Source organism: Pan paniscus, chromosome 12 (genome assembly GCF_029289425.2).
Source record: "Pan paniscus chromosome 12, NHGRI_mPanPan1-v2.0_pri, whole genome shotgun sequence".
Taxonomy (NCBI): domain Eukaryota; kingdom Metazoa; phylum Chordata; class Mammalia; order Primates; family Hominidae; genus Pan; species Pan paniscus.
Window position 1 is genome coordinate 100,089,072 of NC_073261.2, and position 23,282 is coordinate 100,112,353.

The 23,282-nt window shown below is 42.1% G+C and overlaps 1 protein-coding gene across 4 annotated transcripts in view; it reads right to left on the reverse strand.

Moving 5' to 3' along the window:
- DRC1 (dynein regulatory complex subunit 1) overlaps window positions 1–23,282 on the reverse strand; it is a 54,008-nt gene that overhangs the window by 28,455 nt on the left and 2,271 nt on the right. For 2 of the 4 annotated variants that reach the window (XM_055108149.2, XM_003827062.3), the window contains exons 2-4: window positions 12,913–13,000; window positions 6,000–6,112; window positions 2,955–3,138 (exon numbers count right to left, since the gene is read on the reverse strand). In XM_055108149.2, the coding sequence (XP_054964124.1) occupies window positions 2,955–3,138; window positions 6,000–6,112; window positions 12,913–13,000 (385 nt within the window). Of the gene's footprint in view, window positions 1–2,954; window positions 3,139–5,999; window positions 6,113–12,868; window positions 13,001–19,135; window positions 19,155–23,282 lie in introns of those variants that run through there. The other 2 variants (XM_063595037.1, XM_055108150.2) reach the window with 2 other exon arrangements.

Here is a 23,282-nt window from a genome sequence, read left to right on the forward strand (position 1 = left end):
AGCTCAGGTGCGGTGGCTCACAACTGTAATCCCAACACTTTGGAAGGTGGAGGTGGGTGGGTAATTTGAGGTCAGGAGTTCGAGACCAGACTTGGCAACGTGATGAAATCCCATCTCTGCTAAAAACACAAAAATTAGCTGGGCATGGTGATGTGCGCTGTAATCCCAGCTACTTGGGAGGCTGAGGCAGGAGGATCACTTGAGCCCAGGAAGTGGAGGTTGCAGTGAGCCAAGATCAATCTACTGCACTCCAGCCTGGGTGACAGAGCGAGACTCTGTCTCAAAAAAATTAAATTAAATTAAATGTTTAAAAAATTTTAAATCAGTTGCATTCTTATATGCAAATAATGACCAATCCAAAATAGAAATTAAGAAAATAATCCATTTACTATAGCACCAAAAAGAATGAAATACTTAGGAATAAACTTAACCAAGTAGGCAAAAGCCTTGTACACTGAAAACTGTAAAACATTACTAAAAGAAATCAGAGAAGATACAAACAAATGGAAGATATCCTGTGCTTATGAATTGGATGACTCAATATTGTTAAAAATGTCCATATTATACAAAGTGATCTATAGATTCAGTGCAGTCCTTATCAAAATCCCAACATCATTTTTTGTGGAAATAGGAAAACCATCCTAAAATTTGTAAAATTCAGAATCTCAAGAGACTCCAAATTGCCAAAATAGTCTTGAGAAAAGAACAAAGTTGGAGGCCCCACATTCCTTGATTTCAAAACATACTACAGGCTGGGCACAGTGGCTCATATCTGTAATCCCAGCATTTTGGGAGGCTGAGGTAGGTGGGTCACCTGAGGTCAGGAGTTCGAGACTAGCCTGGCCAAAATTGTGAAACTCCATCTCTACTAAAAATGCAAAAATTAGCCAGGCATGGTGGTGCACGCCTGTAGTCTCAGCTTCTCGGGAGGCTGAGGCAGAAGAATTGCTCTAACCCTAGAGACAGAGGTTGCAGTGAGCCGAGATCACACCACTGCACTCCAGCCTGGGCGACAGAGCAAGACTCCGTCTCAAAAAAAAAACAAAAAACAAAAAAACAAAACTGCAAAGAGAAACAGGGATTAAAGAATGTTGTACTGACATAAAAATAGATATATAGACCAAGGGAACTAGAGAGCCCAGAAATAAACCCCTACATATATGACCAAATGGCTTTGACAAGGGTCAAAATGATAAATGAATGATACATAAACCCCTGCATCTATGGTCAAATGACTTTTGACAAGACTATACAGTGGAGAAAGGATAGTCTCTTCAACAAATGATATTGAGAAAACTGGATATTCACAGGCAAAAGAATGAAGTTGGGTCCTTACCTTATACCATATACAAAAATAACTCAAAATTGATTAAAGACCTAAAACTATTAAACTCCTAGAAGAAAATATAGAGGACAAGCTTTCTGCACATTGGATTTGGCCATAATTTCTTGGATATCACAACAAAAGCCCAGGCAACAAAATCAAAAATAGACAAATGGGGCTGCACCAAACTCAAAAATGTTTGCACATCAAAAAAAAAAATCAAGAATAAGAAGGCAATATACGGAATAGGAAATCATAATTGAAAATCATATATCTGATAAGGGGTTAATGTCCAAAATACATAAAGAACTTCTATAACTCAAAAACAACCCAATTTAAAAATAAGCAAAGGATTTAAATAGACATTTCTCCAAAGATGATATACAAGTGACCAATAAACACATGAAAAAGATGCACAACATCTCTAATCGTTACGGAAATGCAAATCCAAACCATAATGAGATATCGCCTCACACCATCAACACGGAAGCTATCAAAAAAACAGGATGTAAGTGTTGGTGAGAATACAGAGAAGTTAGAACCCTTGTGTACTGTTGGTGGGAATGTAAAATGGTGCAATCATTATAAAAAACAGTATGACGGTTCCTAAGAAAATTAAAAATAGAATTACCATATGACCCAGCCATCCTACTTTTAAGTATACATCCAAATAATTCAAAGAAGTATCTCAAAGAGATACGTGTATACCCATGTTCATAGCAGCATTACTCACAAAAGCCAAAACGTGAAATCCAACCCAAATGTCCATTCACAGGAGAATGTATAAAACAAGATGTGGTATATATATGCAATGAAATACTACACAGCCTTAAAAGGGCAGTCCTGTCACGTGCTACAACAAAGTCCATCTATACTAAGCCAAATATGCTAGTCACAAAAGGACAAATGCTGTATGATTTCACTCACAGGAAGTATCTAATAGAGTAGTCAAAATCACAGAAACAGAAAGTAGAAAGGTGATTACCAAGGTCTAGGGGGAAGGGGAAGAGGGAATTGGTGTCTAAGGGGCATAGAGTTTCCATGCTGCAAGATGAAAAAGTTCTTAGAGATCTGTTGCATCTGAATGCTGTATACTTAACATGACTGAACAGTTTTTTGGTTTTTGTTTTGAGACAGAGTCTCACTCGCTCTGTCACCCAGGCTGGAGTGCAGTGGCGCGATCTCGGCTCACTGCAACCTTTGTCTCCCATGTTAAGGTGACCCTCCTGCCTCAGCCTCCTGAGTAGCTGAGATTACAGGCATGTGCCACCATGCCCGGCTAATTTTTATATTTTTAGTAGAGATGGGGTTTCACCATGTTGGCCAGGCTGGTCTCAAACTCCTGACCTCAAGTTATCCGCCTGCCTCGGCCTCCCAGAATGCTGGGATTATAGGAGTGAACCACCTCATCCAGCCCATGAACTATACACTTTAAAATGGTTATGATGGCAAACTTAATGCTATGTGTTTCTTACCATCATAGAAAAAAGTTTATAACATGACTTGTACAGCATTCTAAATAATGAAGTAAAAGGTTTCTACATTTTTCATTCAGGAAAAGCAAACCAGTAACCCAGCTAAATCCCAGGCAGATCCCCTGTGGCTGGGCTGGAGGGCCCGGGCCTCTTGCCTGCTGTAACTCGCTGATGAGTTTATTCTTATCTTCTAAGAGTCCAGCACAGTGCAGCTGTTGGGTATTGAGCATTTCCCACAGCTCTTGGGGAATTCTCTTCTGCTTGCCCTCTTCCCACTTGGAGGTGATTTCATCGAATTTGTCCTGGCTGGTCTTAACTTCATTCTCCAGCTTCTCAATCCTGCAAATACAAACATGCCAGCCATGCCAACCCAGCTCCAGATGCTGCCTTCCAGTAGAGCAGGTACGTTCTCTAGAATCTCTAGAATATAAGACCCAGGTACTAGGCACTGCCCAAACACACCCGCCCAAAATCAAACTCAATGCTGAGAAATCTTTTCGTTTAACGCTTGACTGTAAATAACTTAGGCCAAGTAAAGAAAATGACACATAGCAAAAACAGATCAACATTAAGGCTACACACACACACATACACACGCACACACACCAAGATCGATTGGTCACCTGCTTCTGAGTAAGATGATAACACACAACAGTTAAACACTGGGTCTCTGGAGTCACAGAGCTTATGTTCAAGTCCTGACTTGGCTCCTAACTGACTGTCAACCTTTCAGACAAGTTGCATAACTCCCTCAAGCCTCACTTTTCTCTTCTGTAAAATGGCGTGGATGAAAAGTATCTACCTTCAAGTGGCTGGCTGTTGTCAGGATGAAATAAGATGCGCACACAGCACAGGTGCTCAGCATGGGAGTCACTTAACACATGGTGCTTAAATTATCAATTTTATATTAGCAACATGACCTCAAGTGTCTGGCTACTCCTCTCCCAAGTTACCAATAAATGACTAGTGGAATGTACAAATATGGAAACTCCACCAATGAGTAATGGAAAATAGGGACAGCCTTTCCATAAATTCCAAAGAACCTCCGTGATAGAGCACACCGAGGCTGGGGCGAGGTGGCAGGAAGGCAGGAGAGCTGAGCTGGGGCCCCTCTGGGAACAGTGGCTAAGATATCTGCCAGAGACTCTCTGCTCCTTGTAACAGACTAATCCTATGAGAGCACCTCCAAACAAACCCCCTGAGGAACCGAAGTCACAGCTTAAACATCCTGCAATCCCCTCTTCCTGTCCCATCCCCCACCCACCCCACCTTCCAAGCTAGGACACTTTTTTAATTTAATTGACTTTTTTATTTCAAGAAATGAGAAAGAGCTGTCAAGTCATCTTTCCGCAGCACACTGACCTTGTAACCTGCCACCTGGGACCTTCAGCATTCCTCTGTGGCTAGAGGACAAGGACTAACTCCTTGCATGACCTTCCCTGCCTTTCACAAGCTGACCCTGCTGGGAATCTGCCGACTCCATTCCTGGCACAGCCCATACAGGCAGTGGGAAGTTTCGAGAATAAAAGTCACCCACGTTTACTGGTAGGGCTGCTAAAGTTGCTAAAGAGGGAACTGCTTATGCTGAACAACTAAAAATATTGTTAAAATCAACCCCTGTATGTATACGATGAGCCAAAATGGTCAAGTGGTTGCTTTTTTTTTCTTTCTTTTTTTTTAAAGACTAGGTTTCACTCCCATTGCCTAGGCTGGAGTCCAGTGGCACAATCTTGGCTCACTACAACGTCCACCTCCTGGGCTCAAGTGATCCTCCTGCCTCGGCCTCCTGAGTACTGGGACTACAGGTGTGCACGCGCCACCATGCCCAGCTAATTTTTTGTGTTCTTAGTAGAGACGGAGGTTCACCATGTTGGCCAAGCTGGTCTCGAACTCCTGACCTCAAGCGATCCGCCTTCCTCGGCCTCCCAAAGTGCTGGGATTACATGCGTGGGCCACCCCGTGCCTGGCCAAGTGGTTGTTCTTCTAATTGTTTAAGAAATTAATTGAAGAACAATCCAAAACTTAAATGAGGACCTGCTATCAGTCTACTTCTGTGTGCAAACCAAAGAAGTTTAATTCTTCTAAGCCGCTTATGCCTCCCTGCTGGACAGCCTGAGACCTGGGACATGGGCGTGCAGGGCAGCCTGCCTCCTGAGGACTGGAGCTAAGGACTTGACGCAGGTTCTTGTGATCCCTGTGAACCTCCATCCTTCTAGGCATGGAGCCCTCAATATTCTTTAATAATGCTGCCACCTTTACACATAACACTGAGGTGTTCGTGGGTCTGGTCATTCTCACCAATTGAAACCCAGGACTGCCCAGTTGACCTTCTTAGCCTCTTCTCTTTTCTTCCATTACCCGCATACATCCTTCACTATCATGCCATTCCCAAGCACATCATGTGATCTCACACCTCTGCTCAAGTGTTCCCTCTGCCTAAAATGCCTACTCTTCAACTCCTCAAATTCCTATTCATCCCTCACAGCCCAACTCAACGTCACCTTGCCTGGGAAGTTTTCTGTAATCTCTGCAGATAGAATTAAAGGCCCCCTTGTGTGTGTTACTACAACCCTTTACACATTATCTATTTTACCACGAATTATGGGTGTTTCCATGTGTCTCTTGACCAGACTGTGAATACCACAAACAGAGGCCGTGTTTCACTCCTTTTGTATACACACAGCTTGGCACGTATCAGCAATGTAGTGCTCGAGGAGGGGAGGAAAGAAAAGAGACGAGATAGCCGGGCGCGGTGGCTCACGCCTGTAATTCCAACACTTTGGGAGGCCAAGGCGGGTGGATCACGTGAGGTCAGTAGTTCGAGACCAGCCTGGCCAACATGGTGAAACCCCGTCTCTACTAAAAATACAAAATTAGCCTGGCTTGCTGGTGCATGCCTGTAATCCCAGCTACTCAGGAGGCTGAGGCAGGAGAATCACTTGAACCTGGGAGGTGGAGGTTGCGGTGAGCCGAGATCACGTCATTGCACTCCAGCCTGGGCAGCAAGAGCGAAACTCTGTCTCAAAAAAAAAAAAAAGAGAGAGAGAGAGAAAGAAGAGGAGGGAGGGAGGGAGAAGTTATAAGGGCAGGAAGGGAATTGTCTAAGGTGGACAAAGTCACCCTCCAACGATTTGGGAGAACTACCGGACCCATGGAGGTTACCTTCATGTCCACCAGGTGCAGAGTAGCACAGTCCTTACCTTTGACGCTTTATCTCCTCTTCTTCGACTCTCCTGTGAATCTCTCTGATATCTATAGCCACCTGGATATTTGTCACCAACTCGGTGCCACAGAGCAGAAGTTTAGCCAATTTCTGAAAAGAGAGAGATAAGAATTTACAAAGCTAGAACACTTTGTAAATAATGTATAAAGTCTGAAACATTTTTGCAGAACTGTCCACAGCTTCTATCCATTCAAGCAGGAAGCAGCAACTACCTTAAGACTTTTAAGAGTAGCCTCTGTGTAGCAACCCTTTTCTATCAGGACATTTGTGATGTGATTTTACAGCTCACAATTTAAAAGCACTCTGCAGTTCTTGGCCAGGCACAGTGGCTCATGCCTGTAGTCCCAGCACTTTGGGAGGCCAAGGTGGATGGATCATTTGAGGTCAGGAGTTCGAGACCAGCTTGGCCAACATGGTGAAACCCCATCTCTACTAAAAATTCAAAAATTAGCCAGGCATGGTGGCGGGTGCCTGTAATCCCAGCTACTCGGCAGGCTGAGGCAGGAGAATCATTTGAACCTGGGAGGCAGAAGTTACAGTGAGCCAAGGTCACGCCGCTACACTCCAGCCTGAGCAACAAAGTGAGACCCTATCTCAGAAAAAAAAAAAAAAGAAAAAGAAAGAAAAAAGAAAAAGAGAAAGAAAAGTCCAGTATCCAGTCATAATATGATGAGGCCTGGAGAAAAGCCACTGCGTTTGGCTAGAAGGGCATCATTAGTATCCTACTGTGGTAAGTTTTTGTCCAATCCTGGGCAAAATAAAAAATTTTTAAAAAAGCACTCTGCAGTTCTCAATGTACTTTATTTATTCGCTGTAGAGAAGGCACCAGCCAACTTTTATACCAGCAGATATTGTACATTCATCTCAGCCTTTTCCCCAGCAGATCTCCAAGTGACTGACACTGCCGGGAGCCTTTCGAAGAACCTCAGTTGGGGAGGTGAGGCAGGTAATGACAGTGAGGCAGATAATGACAGTGAGGCAGATAATGACAGTGAGGCAGGTAATGACAGCTGTGCTCCCATGTCCATTTCTCCCTCTCCTTTTAGTAACAGAACACTCATATTTTTGCTGGGATGTGGCTTCCCAAAATAGGTACCTTTCCCAGCCTCCCTTGCACCTAGAATACTATCTGATCAGTGACACAGGAGAAGTGATGTGTGCCACTTCTGAATTGTGACTTTAAGGGAAAAAGGTGTACCCTCTGCTGCCCCACTTCTGCCCCTTCTCCCAGGCTGGCATGTGGGGCTCAAGTAAAAGGTGATGAGCAGATAAAGGCAACTCAAGCAATGGCAGAGGGAGCTGAGGTCCCATCATCAAGCAGACCCCATCCATGTGAGCCCTGGACTACTTATACTCGGAACTGTTGAGACAGAGAAACAAGCTTCTGTCCTGCTGCAGCTAATGATATGTGGAGTCTTTCGTTACATGGATTCTAAGGCAGGAAAAGATTGTAGCTGGCTGCACTGCTGTCTCCTTAATGGGCTCAGGGATTTTGTAATTGGTGCCATCCTTCTAAATCCCTCTTCGTAAATTCCATCTCCAGTATCTTCACACCTAGCCTTGTTGTGATGTTATTCAAGATGATAAATCCTCTCAACAAAAAGTTCAAGTATCCTTAGGTTATGCCTAAGTTTTTTCAAGTCTTTTTGGAACTTATAAACTCTCCAACTCTCAAATAATTTTTAAACTAGGAACCTATAAAACTTCTACACCAAGGAGTCACAGAAATGACCAGAGACTTCACTTGATCTCACTATTATATGAAAAATTTGAAATGTAGTTTCATTGAATACAGAACAGAGCTTTAACCCAGATATCCAGGGCACTCTAGATTTTTTGTTAATGCCTGCAGTTTTATCACTTGTACCAAATGGTTTTACGTGCATAAGGAAGTAATGGCTTTCCTGCAGTTTGGGGTTATTTTCTAGTTTCTACTCAATGTGAACATCAGAGAGTTCTGTATAAGTACCATGTGCTAACCAATTACTGGAGTTCCAGAAATTTCTGAATCAAGTATTTAAGACTCAAAGTAAAATTAAAAATCCAAATGTCAGCCACCAACAGACCAAAATGCCCCTCACCTTTATGAGATCCAGGGAAAGCATTTAAATGGAGGTTCACATACCATATGTCTAAATATTTTTAAATTATAGTATCATGTAAAAATTGTTAAATAAAACATTCAGCCGGGCATGTTGGCTCACACCTGTAATCCCAGCAATTTGGGAGGCCAACACGGGCGGTTCACCTGAGGCCAGGAGTTCAAGACCAGCCTGAACAACATGGTGAAACCCCGTCTCTACTAAAAATATAAAACTTAGCCAGGCATGGTGGTGCATGCCTATAATCCCAGCTACTTGGGAGGCTGAGGCAGGGGAATCGCGTGAACCCAGGAGGTGGAGGTTGCAGTGAGCTGAGATCATGCCACTGTACTCCAGCCTAGGTGACAGAGTGAGACTCTGTCTCAAAATATATATATAATATAATATATAATGTTGTATATATAATATATAATATGCTTTATATATAATATATATTATATATACTATACAATATATTATATATTATGTATATATGTATAAATATATAAATTATACATAATATATAAAAATATAATTTATATTATATATAAATTAAATATAATTTATATTATATATAAATTAAATATAATTTATATTATATATAAATTAAATATAATTTATATTATATATAAATTAAATATAATTTATATTATATATAAATTAAATATAATTTATATTATATATAAATTAAATATAATTTATATTATATTGTATATTATTAATATATAATATATATTTAAAATATATTTTTTATATATCCTCCTATCACAATATCTTTATGACAATTTAAAAGTCCTAGTTTGAATTCAGACACACCTCAGAGTTCTACTGATAACTGGGTGGCTAAGGAAGAGCCTGCCTCTGGCCACAGCTCCCAGCCCACCCCCAGCTCTGTCCTGCAGGCATGTGGATTTCCCCAACTGCACATCCAAGCTCCATCTATACCCTGTGGCCATCTATCAGCCCCAGGGGTTGCGTAACATTGGCCTCATCTGCCCTGAGCAGGACAGACTCTGGGAAGAGGCACGTATAGGTTGAAGGTGGGCTCAAAGTCATTTGGACGGGGAATTTTGGCTCCCATCGGACTCAGTAATCTAGAGGGGACAATGGGGGTTTGAAGGGACATGGACAAGTCTACTTGAGGGGGTGTATCCGCAGGAAATCCAGAGCAGAACCTGGAACCCCATCGTCACCACTTTTTTTAATGAGCTGGAGCATCCAACTAATGCAATAAGGGCAGAAAAAAAATAGAAGATATAAAATTAGACAGGAAGAAATAAAACTCATTATTTTCAGATGATATGATTATAGATGTAAAAAAATATTCAAAAGAAGCCACAGGTAACTATTAGAATTAACAAGTGAATTTGGCAAGGTCACCAGATACCAAGTCAATGTATTAAAATCAACTGTACATTTATATACCACCACGAACCATTATAACCTGAACAAAAAGTACAAAACATTGCTGAGCCAAATTAAAGAATACCTCCCATGGATTATAAGGTCTATTCAATCAATTGAAATTCCAGCAGGTTTTTTGGTAGAAATTGACAAGCTGATTCTAAAATGTATATGGAAATACAAAGGGTCAAGAATAGCCAAGACAAGGCTGGGCGCAGTGGCTCATGCCTGTAATCCCAGCACTTTGGGAAGCTGAGGCAGGAGGATTACCTGAGGCCAAGAGTTGGAGACCAACCTGGCCAACATGGTGAAATCCCGTCTCCAGTAAGAATACAAAAATTAGCTAGGTATGGTGGCACATGCCTGTAATCTCAGCTACTCAGAAGGCTGAGGCATGAGAATGACTTGAACCCAGGAGGCGGCGGTTGCAGTGAGCCAAGATTGTGCCACTGCACCCCAGCCTGGATGACAGAACTAGGCTGTTTCGGAAGAAAAAAAAAAAAAAAAAAAAGAATAGCCAAGTAGCCAAGACAATCTGGAAGAACACAGTTAGAGAACTTACCTTACCAGACATCAAGAACTGTCATAAAGCTACAGTAATTAAAACTGAGTGGAATTGGCACAGAGCTGGTGATATAGTTTGGATATAGTTTCGATCTTTTGTCCCTGCCCAAGTCTTATGTTGAATTTTAATCCCCAGATTTGGAGGTGGAGCCTGGTGGGAAATGATTGGATCATGGGGATGGATTCCTCATAGTTTAGCACCATCCTCTTGGTGTTGTTCTCATGATAGTGAGTGAGTTCTCGCGAGATCTGGCTGTTGTAAAGTGTGTGGCACCTCCTTGCACTCTCTCTCTCACTCCTGCTCCTGCCATGTGAGATGCCTGCTTCCCCTTTGCCTTCTGCCATGATTAGAAGCTTCCTGAGGCCTCCTCAGAAGCAGAAGTCACTATGCTTCTTGTACAGCCTGCAGAACCATGAGCCAATTAAACCTCCTCATAAATTATCCAGTCTCAAGTATTTCTTTATAGCAATGTGAGAATGAACTAATACAGACAGACATATAGATACCAAAAAAGAGAATGGACAATGTAGAAACGAACTCACATATACATGGTCACCTGATTCACAACAAAGGTGCACAACAATGCAGTGGGGAAAGGATGATCTTTTCAGTAAACGGTGCTGGGTCAACTAAAAATCTACATAGAAAACAATGAACCTGGAACCCTACCCTTACACGACAGACAGAAATCAATTCCAGATAGGTCATAGGCCAAAATGTAAATGATAGAATTATAGAGCTTCTAGAAGAAACGATAGAAGACTATCTTCATAAATATGAAGTAGACAAAGGTTAAACAGGACACAAAAATAATGACCACTAAAAACATGGTAAGGCCGGGCACGGTGGCTCACGCTTGTAATCTCAGCACTTTGGGAGGCTGAGGCAGGCAGATCACTGGGTCAAGAGATCGAGACCATCCTGGCCAACATGGTGAAACCCCTGTCTCTACTAAAAATATTGCACCACTGCACTCCAGCCTGGTGACAGAGCAAGACTCCATCTCAAAAAAGAAAAAAAATGATAAACTGCAGGGTCAAGGGTGGGGCCCAGCCTGCCCAGATCTTAGGTCAGAACTAATAATCAATACCTTAATCTTGAGGAAGGGAGCATTTTTGTGTATATTTCTCCTTGACGCCAAGGCTCTTCACTACTTAAGTCCTAAATGAAAGGAAACTTCAAAACCTGCTAATGAAAACAATATTATCTCTTTGGTTTTACACCTAACTAAGGAGTGCTCGGGGTGAACTGTATATCAGCATTTTAAAAAATCTAATATCCTTTTGTCCTACACAGAAATGCTCAGAGATCACTGACTTTTTTTTTTTTTTTTTTTTTGAAAGAGAAAGAGTCTCCCTCTGTCACCCAGGCTAGAGTGCAGTGGCCTGATCTCGGATCACTGCAACCTCCACCTCGTGGGTTCAAGGAATCCTCCTGCCTCAGCCTCCTAAGTAGGGGGGACCCCAGGCGTGTGCCACCAGGCCCAGCCAACTTCTGTATTTTTAGTAGAGACGAGGTTTCACCATGTTGGCCAGGCTGGTCTTGAACTCCTGACCTCAGGTGATCCGCTCGCCTCGGCCTCCCAAAGTCCTGGGATCATAGACGTGAGCCACCGCGCCCGGCTGAGCTCACTGACTTTTAAATGAAGAGAACGAAGTACAAAAAAGTGACATGAATCATCTACTCTGCAGTAGGTAAAAGATCAGGAACAAAAACCCACATCAGTCCAGTATCCTTTCCACAGTAAAATATCTTATCCCTAACACAGTATGAGATATTCAGTGATCTCTCTATACCTCTATGCTCTATAATCATATTCAGCAACCTGAATAATTTTTCTCACCAGAAATGATCTCTCCTCTGCTCTTAAAAGTCCCACCTATATTTCTAAGACAACTCAAATCCCACTTTCTCCATCGAACTTTCCCTGACCAGGCCAGCTTGGTGAGTTCCTCTCCATATCTGAGTTCACACGGTATCACCATTTTTGCCTTTCACTTAACATTGATTAAATGCAGCATTTTGCCAGTTCTGGTCTGCTGTTTTGAGCTGCTGTTTATCCCTCAGCATCCCAGGAGCTGTTTCATCGCCATGGAGGGTAATCAATGATTTTCTTTTTTGTGTCTACTGAGTACAAGCTACGCACTACCCCACGGCTACAAAAAGAGGCTCTCATTCTCACAGTACATACAGTTTCACTGGGGCACTGCAGGCACACACATCTGAAAAGTCATATGCAGCAGAAAGCTATCTAAAATGAAAAGAATAGCACAGACAGGAAGTATTCAATGTGTGGAGAAAGGGAGCTCAGGCTGGGCTGAGGAAGAATCCAAGGAGGATTTGGGTCTTGAGATGGTTGTTGAAAATGGGAAAGTGGCCAGATGAGAGGAGAGAAGAAGAGGAGAATAGAGGGGCCTGGCATTCCAGATGATCAAAGGCACAGAGCAGAAATGAACAAAACCCCACTGGAGGGGAGTGAGTGGATCCGCCTCACCAAAGTGGAAGGCCCGAATTAGGTAACAAACAGGAGATATGTTTGGAAAGTGAAGATAGGAAAAGACTACCAAAGGCCGTGAGTGCCCAAGCTAAAACATCTGGACTTTATCCTATGAAGAGTGAATACCATTAAAAGTGCATGAGCAGAGAAGAGACAGCGTAAATATAAGAAACTGTCATCTGAAAGCTCACTCCTAGAGAGCTCTCAAATGGGAAAGATTCTATTCAGCTCTGCCTAGAGACAGCAACATGGACCACATGATTTCTTCCAGTCTAAATGTGAAAACCATGATGTCACACCCAGCTCACTGGTCTTCCAGAGCCATCTGCCAACCAGTTCATACCAATCGGCTTTCTTCTTTCTGTTTGTAGCTCTTGCTTTGATCCTCCTCACTCTCCTTCTTCCCATCTAAATATTCTCCAAGTGCTTCCCTGTGATGGAAAAAAGCAGAGAAAATGAAGTTATTTCTAGTACTTAAATTCTATATTTAAAGGTTTTGGCCTGGCACAGTGGCTCATGCCTGTAATCCCAACAGTTTGGGAGACCAAGACAGGAGGATGGCTTAAGTCCAGGAGTTCAAGATCAGCATGGCCAACATAGCAAGACCCCCATCTCTATTTATGTAAAACAATAATAATAATAATAATAATGGTTCCATTGTACTTCATATATAAATATATATTCCATATGGATTAAAATTTAAATATTGGCCAGGTGCAGTGGCTCACACCTGTAATCCCAGCGCTTTGGGAGGCCAAGGCAGAAGGACTGCTTTAAATCAGGAGTTTGAGACCAGCCTGGGCAACATAGAGAGACACTATCTCTATCATTTAAAAAACTTAAATATTAAAAAAACTACAATCATAAAAACACTAGAAGTAAATACAGGAGAATATCTATATAATCCTAGCATAGAAAACCCATCTTTGAATAAGACCAAAGTCAGAAAATAAAAAGATTAAAAGATTTTACTTTCTAAAATTTAGAAATTTTATCCTTGAAAGTCAAGGGATAAACTGATAAAAGATATTTGACAAAATTTTACTATCCATAAAATAGGAAGGGCTCCTTCAAATCAATAAACAAAAGACAAAATACCAAAGAGAAAAACTGGCAGAGGATATGAACAGGCAGTTTCCCAAAGAAATACAAATGGCAAATAGGCATTTGAAAATATGGTCAGCTTCACATATAATCAGAGAAACCAAAACCCTGTGAGGTGTCATTACTCTATTATGAGACTAAAAAAGATTTTAAGGGTTGACAGTAGCAGGTGGGAGCCCAGCTTTCCACACTCCATGGGTGGGAATGTAAAGTATAACAACGTGTTTAAAAGGCAATTCGGCAAGATTTGTCAAAAGCTTAAATGTGCCTTCCCTCTAACCCAACAATCCTATCTTTAGGAATTTTTTACAGAAAGCCTTTACAAGTACATAAATAAATATGCACGAGAAAGATGATTGTAGCACTGACAATACTCGTAAGACCATGGAAACATTCTACATACATATTAATAGCTGACTAATTAAGAGGAAACAATATTTCAAAAATACTTTGTAGCCTACAAAAAGAATGATGTAATACCTAGCAGCAGGGAAAGATGTCCACAGCAGTTAAGTAAAGGGAGCCAGTTTTAGAACAATATGTAGACTATAATACACATTTTCTTTTTAAAACAGGCTTGGCTGGGCGTGATGGCTACGCTTGTAATCCCAGCACTTTGGGAGGCCGAGGCGGGTGGATCGCGAGGTCAGGAGATCGAGACCATCCTGGCTAACACGGTGAAACCCCGTCTCTACTAAAAATACAAAAAATTAGCCGGGTGTGGTGGTGGGCGCCTGTAGTCCCAGCTACTCGGGAGGCTGAGGCAGGAGAATGGCGTAAACCCGGGAGGCGGAGCTTGCAGTGAGCCGAGCCGAGATAGCGCCACTGCACTCCAGCCTGGGCGGGAGATCGAGACTCCGTCTCAAAACAAAACAAAACAAAACAAAACAAAACAAAAAACAGGCTTATATGTGCACAGGACATTTTCTGGAAGTATATATGACAAACGAATAACAGCAATTACTTAAAGAACAGGAATTAAATTACTGAGAGGTTCTATTTTCTATATTTTTGTATTGCATGAATTTTCTAAATAGTGCATGTGTGTGTGCTTGTCTGTGTGTGTGAATCAGAAAATGAGACTAAAGGGGCGGTGGCGAGATAAAGTTCCAGATTATAGACTTCTTCAGAGGAGGCATGGAGGAGTGACCTCACCAACCCCCACACCACTTACATCATCAAGACCCTGCTCTCTCCTCTGGCACAGAGTGGCCATAAGGGCTACCAGCACTGCCTTAGGAAAAATGAAACCTCAACATGACACAGCAGGTTTGTTTTTTGGTTTGGTTTCGTTTCGTTTTTTGAGACGGAGTTTCGCTCTTGTTGCCCAGGCTGGAGTGCAATGGCGCGATCTCGGCTCACTGCAACCTCTGCCTCCTGGGTTCCAGCAATTCTCCTGCCTCAGCCTAGCAGATCTCTTTATCTCATTCTTTCTTGACTTTTTCTAACTCTGACTTCCATCTCTACTCCCTTTGTTCAAAGTCCAGGACAATCCTACCTAGTGTAACACTATTTTGGAGATACAGAACTGAGTTACCATCCTCCACTCCCAATCTAACCAAAACCCCTTGTTTCTTTCTTGTCATTTCATTGGCTTCCCTATTCTTATTGAACATGCTCTTTGTTTTCTTACCAAGTAAACTAATTGTTCCATTTTACTCAGGTCTTCAGCTATTGCCAGGCTTATCATGTTCCCATCACCACTCAAAAAATTCCCTTGACTTTCTACTTTGACCACCAATTAATGACCAACTCTATTTAAATAATCCCTTCCAAGTGCTTTCTGGATCAAAGATCAGTGCTTCAGAAACAAACAAACAACAACAACAAAAACAAAACTATGCAGTCCAGATATGCTATATATATATTTGTTTTTTTTTAAAGACAGAGTCTTGCTCTGTCCCCAGGCTGCAGTGCAGTGGAGCCATCTCGGCTCACTGCAACCTCCGCCACCCAGGTTCAAGTAATTCTGCTGACTCAGTCTCCCGAGTAGGTGGGACAACAAACACGCACCACCATACCCAGCTAACTTTTGTATTTCTAGTAAAGATGCGGTTTCACCATGTTGGCCAGTCTGCAGATATGCTATAAATTCTTATTAACTACTATTAACTTAAATCTCATCACTGTCTTTTATGCATCATTTTTTACTGCTTAGCACTGTACTGTCCAATATGGTAGCCAATAACCACATGTGGCTATAAAGCACTTGAAATGTGCCTGCTGCAAATTGAAATGCGCTATGAGTGTAAAATACACTCTAGATGGATTTTGAAGACTTTGAACAAAAAATATTTGCAATATATCTCATCAGTATGATTTACACTGATTGCATATTAAAATAATACTTTTATATATTGGGTTAAATAAATTATTAATTTCACCTGTTCTGTTTTTACCACTTTCAATGTGGCTACTAGAAAACTTGAAATGACATATGTGGCTGATACTGTATTTCTGTTTTTCAGCAGTGTAGAACTAGTATGTTCTCCAAAGGAACTGTTTCAGACTTCTGTCTATTCAGATTTGAGCTCCCTCCCTCCTGGGGGCTGAGTCCTCTTTTGGGAAGCTGTTTCCTCCCCACCACCCCATGTTTGTGGTCTAAATGGGAGCTGCCATCTTGAATACTCTACTTCCTGACCAATTCTCAGGATTTAAAAAAATTGGAACTTGGTTGATTGTCTACCTGGGTTTAGAGTTCTAGGTTGGAAATAACTTTCCTTCACTGCTTCCTTCCAGTGTTGCTAACTGAGAAACCTGAAGTCATTCTGTCTTTACGCCTTTCTTTGTATGTGACCATGTTTTTGTTTTTTATATGTGACCATTTTTTTTGTTTTGTTGTGTTGTGTTTTGTTTTGTTTCACTCTGGAAGCTCGTAGGCCCTTTCTCTTTATTCTCAGTGTTCTGAACTTTCTCAATGGTGTGCCTTAGGGTGGGTCTATTTTCATCCATTGTGCTAGACATTTCAATCAGGAACCTCATGATCTTCAGGTCTGAGACATGTTCTTGAATTCTTTCCATGATAATATGCTCCCTGCTCCATTCTTTCTGGATCTAGAAAAGTGATAATATCTTCTAATTTAAAAAAAATTTTTTTCTCTGGCTGGGTGCAGTGGCTCACGCCTGTAATCCCAGCACTTTGGGAGGCCGAGGCGGGTGGATCACCTGAGGTAAAGAGTTCGAGACCAGCCTGGCCAACATGGTGAAACCCTGTCTCTACTAAAAATACAAAAATTAGCTGGGCGTAGTGGCAGGCGTCTGTAATCCCAGCTATTTGGGAGGCCAAGGCAGGAGAATTGCTTGAACCCAGGAGGCAGAGGTTGCAGTGAGCAGAGATCATGCCATTGCACTCCAGCCTGGGCAACAAGAGTGAAACTCCATATCAAAAATAATAATAATAATAATAATATTTTCTCTATAAGTTTCTGCGTTTTTTCTTTGCACTCTATTTTCTAAGTGATTTCATCATCTTTATTTTTCCAACCCTTCTAATGTTTTCTATCTCTATAATATTTTTTATTTTTAAGAGCTCTATTTTTTTTCTCTGAACACTCCTTTTAGTAGCATTCTATTCTTGTTTCGTGGTTGCCATATCATCTCTTTTTTCTTTGAGGTTCTTTTTTTTCCCTCTTTTTCCCCCAAAGACTTCAAAACTATCTCTGAGGATCTGAATGATCATCTTTTTGTGGTATTCTTGTTTTTTTCTCCCCACATAGTCTTAATGTCCTCTTAGGTGCTTCTTTCTCTTTGTTAATTTTCATATCTACCATTCATGTTAAAGACTTTCCTCAGATGCATAGAAATCCTCAGTTACTGACTCATGACAAGAACTAAAAAGCCTATGAAAAAATTAAAACATGGGTTAAAAATAAATAAACACTGTTTTACGTGGAAAAAATCAAGCTAATGATAAAACAACTCTTATGAGGTAGCTTTTAAAGCTGTTTTCACTTATATCATGTAATTTTAGAACTTTGAGTTCCATTATTCTAGTTGTTGCTGAATGTGTCTATTGCTCTTCTTTTCAAAATGTTCTCCAAATTCTTGCCTGTCTTGTCTGAGATGTACCAAAGACCTAAAGCTATAAGTATAATGGTAACTTCCATGAAAACTTGGGAAAAGGATACTAATACTACCAATTTTACATGTCACCATCTTCACAGTAGCTACCTAGTTGTTGTTAAAGAAAGAGCTGCCTTTAAAAAAAAAAAAACTACATAAAGGATGGTTTGTTTTGGTTATGTGTACATAAACACACCTGATTATACGGAATCCAAGAATTTAGAGAAAATAAGGACAAATTAGTATCATTTCAATCTAAGTCCCTAGCCATTTGGAAGCTTGTAATATGGTGTCAGGATAAAGCAGAAAAAATAAATTTTAATAGTGTGACAAATAAAAATTTAAATATTAAAAACAAGCTGATGGGGCTGGGCACAGTGGCTCATGCCTATAATCCCAGCACTATGGGAGGCCAAGGCAGGAGGACCACTTGACCCAGGAGTTTAAGACTAGCCTGGGCAACATAGCAGGACCCCATCTCTAAAAAAAAAAAAAAAATTAGCCGGGCATGGTGGCCTGCACCTGTAGTGCCAGACACTCAGGAGGCTGAGGCAGGAGGACTGCTTGAGCCCAGGATTCAAGGTTATAGTAAGCTATGATCAAACCACTGCACTCCAGCCTGGGCAATGGAGTGAGACTCTGTTGCTTAATAAATAAATAAATAAATAATAAAAATAATTTTTTTTTAAAGCTGATGGGAGCTGTGAGTACAAGGGTGTGCCTTAACAACTGTGCATGTCAGCGTGGGTTGATTTAATGGGGCTGCTTTGTGAGCAAACCCGATGTTAGTGTCTTTATTATTTTTATTTTATTTTATTTTATTTTTGAGACAGAGTCTCCCTCTGTCACCCAGGCTGGAGTGTAGTGGCACGATCTCGGCTCACTGCAACCTCCGCCTCCCAGGTTCAAGCAATTCTTGTGCCTCAGCCTCCCAAGTAGCTAGGATTACAGGCATGCACCACCACGCCGCTAATTTTCATATTTTTAGTAGGGACGGGGTTTTACCATGTTGGCCAGGCTGGTCTCAAACTCCAGACCTCAGGTTATCCACCCCTCTTGGCCTCCCAAAGTGCTGGATTACAGGCGTGAGCCACTGTGCCCAGACCAACATTAGTGTCTTTAAATCCTTCTTTTGGAGCTGGTCGGATTCCACAGAGAAACTTCTCCAGCCTCCTGCCTGGAATATGAAGGCCGAAGTGCCAGCATTCCAGGAACTGGTGAGAGGAGAGCTGGAAGGTCCTGGCATCCACTGTGCATATTTTCCCTGAATCCCCTTATTTTCCATGAAGTATCCTTGCCTCGCCTCTGTCTAGCATCCCCCAAGCCCTAGATCCTCCGCTTGACTTTCTCCAAACCTCCAATCTTCTGTGCAAAGAGAGAGAAAGGTTCTAGGCATCTACCTATTAATTTTCCAATCGGTTGTCCTTATTTTGGTTCCCTTTGTCACCTCCACTTCCAGATGTCAACTGAAAAAGAGTCAGAATCCACAAAATCAAAAGAGAACTTTATTTCTAAAGGACACAACCTGCAGGCAGGAAGCAAGCTTTCAACTGAGACTGAGAAGCAGGCTTTGAAGGGGAGAAAATAAGGCAGATATTTCTGCTAGGTGAGGAGGTAGGAAATGCATATTCTACAGGATATAGGAGAAGGTTGTGAATATTTACGGAGAAAACTCATTACGCACGTGCATTAGGCTTACATGTGCACGGAACATACAACAATATGCTACTCATGTTCACCTTGGGGTGGAGATTTAACATTTAAATGTACTACAATTGGGTCATAAATGCAAAAAGGTGATGCTTAGGGCACAAGTCCAGGATCTGCGCAGTCTCAGGGAACCGGTCCAAACTGGCCTGAAGTTGGCAGTCGTCTAGGAACAGGTCTCTGTGGTCCAGGGCTGTTGTCAGGTTGGAACCATAAACATGAGGAGGAGGGTGCCGGGTGGTCGGACGAAGTAAGCCAAGGAGTCTTCTGGCCTTTTGTCGTCTTCAGGTCAGCCTTTGATAAGACCTCATAATAATTAGTAAAGGGACGGGGGTAGCAGGAAGTGGACATGTCCAGTCTCCTGTCACAGCTAAGGGCTAAGAACTTTGAGGTCTCTCGGCCACAGAGGTCCTGTCACTCCATTGGAAGGGCCATAGGATTTTTTAAATCCTCACGGAGGAATATGATATGCCATCAGTCTCCTAGTCTTTGGGGATTTAGTGCAGAGTAAATCAAGGGGGTTCTCAGCTTTCTTCACTATCAGCTTATTTTTCCATCTTCTTGAATCTGCTCACCCATTTACCATCTATCTTGTGCTTCCCAGCATCCACAATTTCATTGCTGTTGAGTCCTCCTGATCTTGACTTTGTGGATTTGCGTCTTTTTTACTTAATCCCCTTAAATATCATTTTAATGGAGTTAAAATGATAGAGATCTAAGGTAGATGTATGTGTTCCATCTCGCATCTTTACCCAGAAGTGACATCTCCCGGCTGGGTGTGGTGGCTCACACCTATAATCCCAGCACTTTTCGAGGCTAAGGTGGCAGGATCACTTGAGCTCTGGAGTTCAAGACCAGTCTGGGCAACATGGTGAAACCCCATCTCTACCAAAAATACAAAAAATTAGCGGGGTATGGTGGTGTGCACCTGTGGTCCCAGCTACTCGAGAGGCTGGGGTGGGGGGGATCACTTGAGTCTAGCTGGTGGAAGTTGCAGTGAGCCAAGGTCACACCACTGCATTCCAACCCGGGTGACAGAGTGAGACCCTGTCTCAAAAAAAAAAAAAAAAGGAAAGTGACATCTCCCAGAAATGTCAAACCTAAACTAAGACACCAGAGATTGGGAGTATCAGGGCCATTAGCACATTATTCCTATTCTTTTTGGTTTTTTTGAGAAGGAGTCTCATTCTGTCATCCAGGCTGGAGTACAGTGGCTCGATCTTGGCTCACTGTAACCTCCACCTCCTGGTGTTCAAGCAATTCTCATGCCTCAGTCTCCTGAGTAGCTGGGATTACAGGAGTGTGCCACCACGCCAGGCTAATTTTTTGTCTTTTTAGTAGAGACAGGGGTTTCACTATGTTGGCCAGGCTGGTCTCGAACTCCTGGCCTCAAGTGATCCACCCACCTCAGCCTCCCAAACTGCTGGGATTATAGGCGTGAGCCACCACACCCGGCTGTATTCTTTATATGACATTTGATTCTGTTAACTTTCACCTTAACATTACACCTCATGACATAAGAAGGCCCAGGCAGCAACAGCAGTGGGTATCACAGGCAACCGAGGGGTGGGTGCACTGCCTATAGGTAAAGTAAAAACAATACAAGTGCTTTTTATTATCACATGTGCCAGCAATTCGAAACAATGTCAGTAGTAAAATATTCCTTTCTGAAAAAGCTCTTGTCAATCTAAGTTCTGATCCATTGCTGCAATTACTGTTGGCTATTAATAATATATATGTAAGCTTCAATATAACATATTTTAATCTCCTTTCCTTTAATTAACAGAGAAGTTAATTCAGGGAGCTTCCAGGCTCGCACAGACTCAGCTGCATGCATTTGTTTTGAGAGCACATTGAAATGGTACAGAATGGTCCCAGCTCACTTACGCACAATGCGCGGCCCCAACCACTAATAAAGAATAGAGGCAGGGCACAGTGGCTCACGCCTGTAATCCCAGCACTTTGGGAGGCTGAGGCAGGTGGATTGCCTGAGGCCAGGAGTTCGAGACTAGCCTGGCCAACATGGTGAAACCCCGTCTCTCCTAAAAATAAAAAATTAGCTGGGTGTGGTGGCAGCTGCCTGTAATCCCAGTTACTCGGGAGGCTGAGCCAGGAGAATCACTTGAACCTGGGAGGTGGAGATTGCAGTGAGCCAAGACTGCGCCACTGCATTCCTGCCTGCATAGACAGAGTGAGACTCGGCCTCAAAAAAAAAAAAAAAAAAAAAAAAGATATAGCCTTTAAAAAAAAAAAAACAAGACCACCATACCATTATCATAGCCAAAAAATTCCTTAATATAATTGAATGCCCAGTACAACTCTTTACATTGACAGCTCTTTCTCACCCTCACTGACCACCTACCTTCAGGTGCCACATCTATTATTCTTCATATTTGCTCATTGCTTGTTTCCGTTAGGATTCTTTTCAAAATGTATAATTATGTTATTTGTTTACTTGTTTAGTTGCACTTTATTTTTTCCCATCTCCCTCATTAGAATATAAGCTTCCTGAGAACAGAGATTATATTTGCCTTGTTTATCATAGAATCCCCAGCACAACTGCCAAGGTCAGAGTAGCAGACGAGGGCTTGATCCACAGAGAGTTTTAAAGATGGCTTACAAAATATGGCATCATTTGGTGCAAAACGAAAGGGCAGCCAACAAGAATACAACTCATAGGTGCTCACCAAAGAAAGCAGCAAAGGATAAATAGGCTAAGGGTGCACGCTGGTAAAGATTCATGCTCCCTTGCCCAATTCCTGAACCTAAGCCAGTGTTCAGACCCAGAATCTATTGACTGAAGAGGCAGCAGGGTCCCCACAAGGAAGGATCTGGAACACAACGGCAAATATATACTGTAATGATTCCCCCAGTTCTTCCCCAAAGGGGCCTAGGGTCATCTACTCAGGAGGGCTGCACAATAAGGAAAGAGGATACCCAGAAATGTTTAGGATTAGAACAGGGTCTGAGTTACCATTGACACCCAGAGACCCAAAGCATGCTCCCACCCACTTAGAGTGAGGACATAGGGGAGGCAAAGTCCTACTTACAGAGGGTCTGCCAGGTCTGTGGACTCAGCCAGCAATCATGTCTCTAATGGCCAAAAGTATAATTGGGACCTACATACTTAGAAGTTTGAAAAACTCCACTCCTTGGCCTATAAATAGAGCTACCATAGTGGGGAAGGCCAAAAGGACATCTCTGAAACTGCACCTCAGTACACAAAAAACAATATTGCCACCCAGGGGTGTTGGTGGGGATTAGTGCCACCCTGAAGTATCTCAACGATGCAGGAATGGTGATCCCTATTGAATCTCCTTTTAATTCATGGGTCTGGCACCTGCAGAAACTGGATCCTAGAAAGTGACTGTCAACTACCAGAAGCTCCACAGGTAGCACTCCTGAACACAGCATCTATGCAAGTGTGGTAAGTTTCACTAGAGCAAATTTGTACAGCCTCAGGCACAGTATGTGTGGCTACTGATTGGGCCGAATGCATGCTTTTCTACCTCAATCAGGAAAAATAATCAGGAAGTTCACATTTACATGGAACAGACAATGATATACACTCGCAAGTCCTTCACACTCACAGGACCATGGTAATTCTCCTGATCTCTGTCATAATATATTCTGAATATATCAGGGACATCTGGATATCCCAGAGAACATCACAATGATCCATTACTTCAGCACTGGCAAACTATGGCCTGTGGGACAGATCCAGTCCACCACCTGTTTTTGTATGGCTTCCAGGCAAATAATGATTTTTACAATTTTTTTTTTTTTGAGACAGAGTCTCGCTCTGTCGCCCAGGCTGGAGTGCAATGGCATGATCTCAGC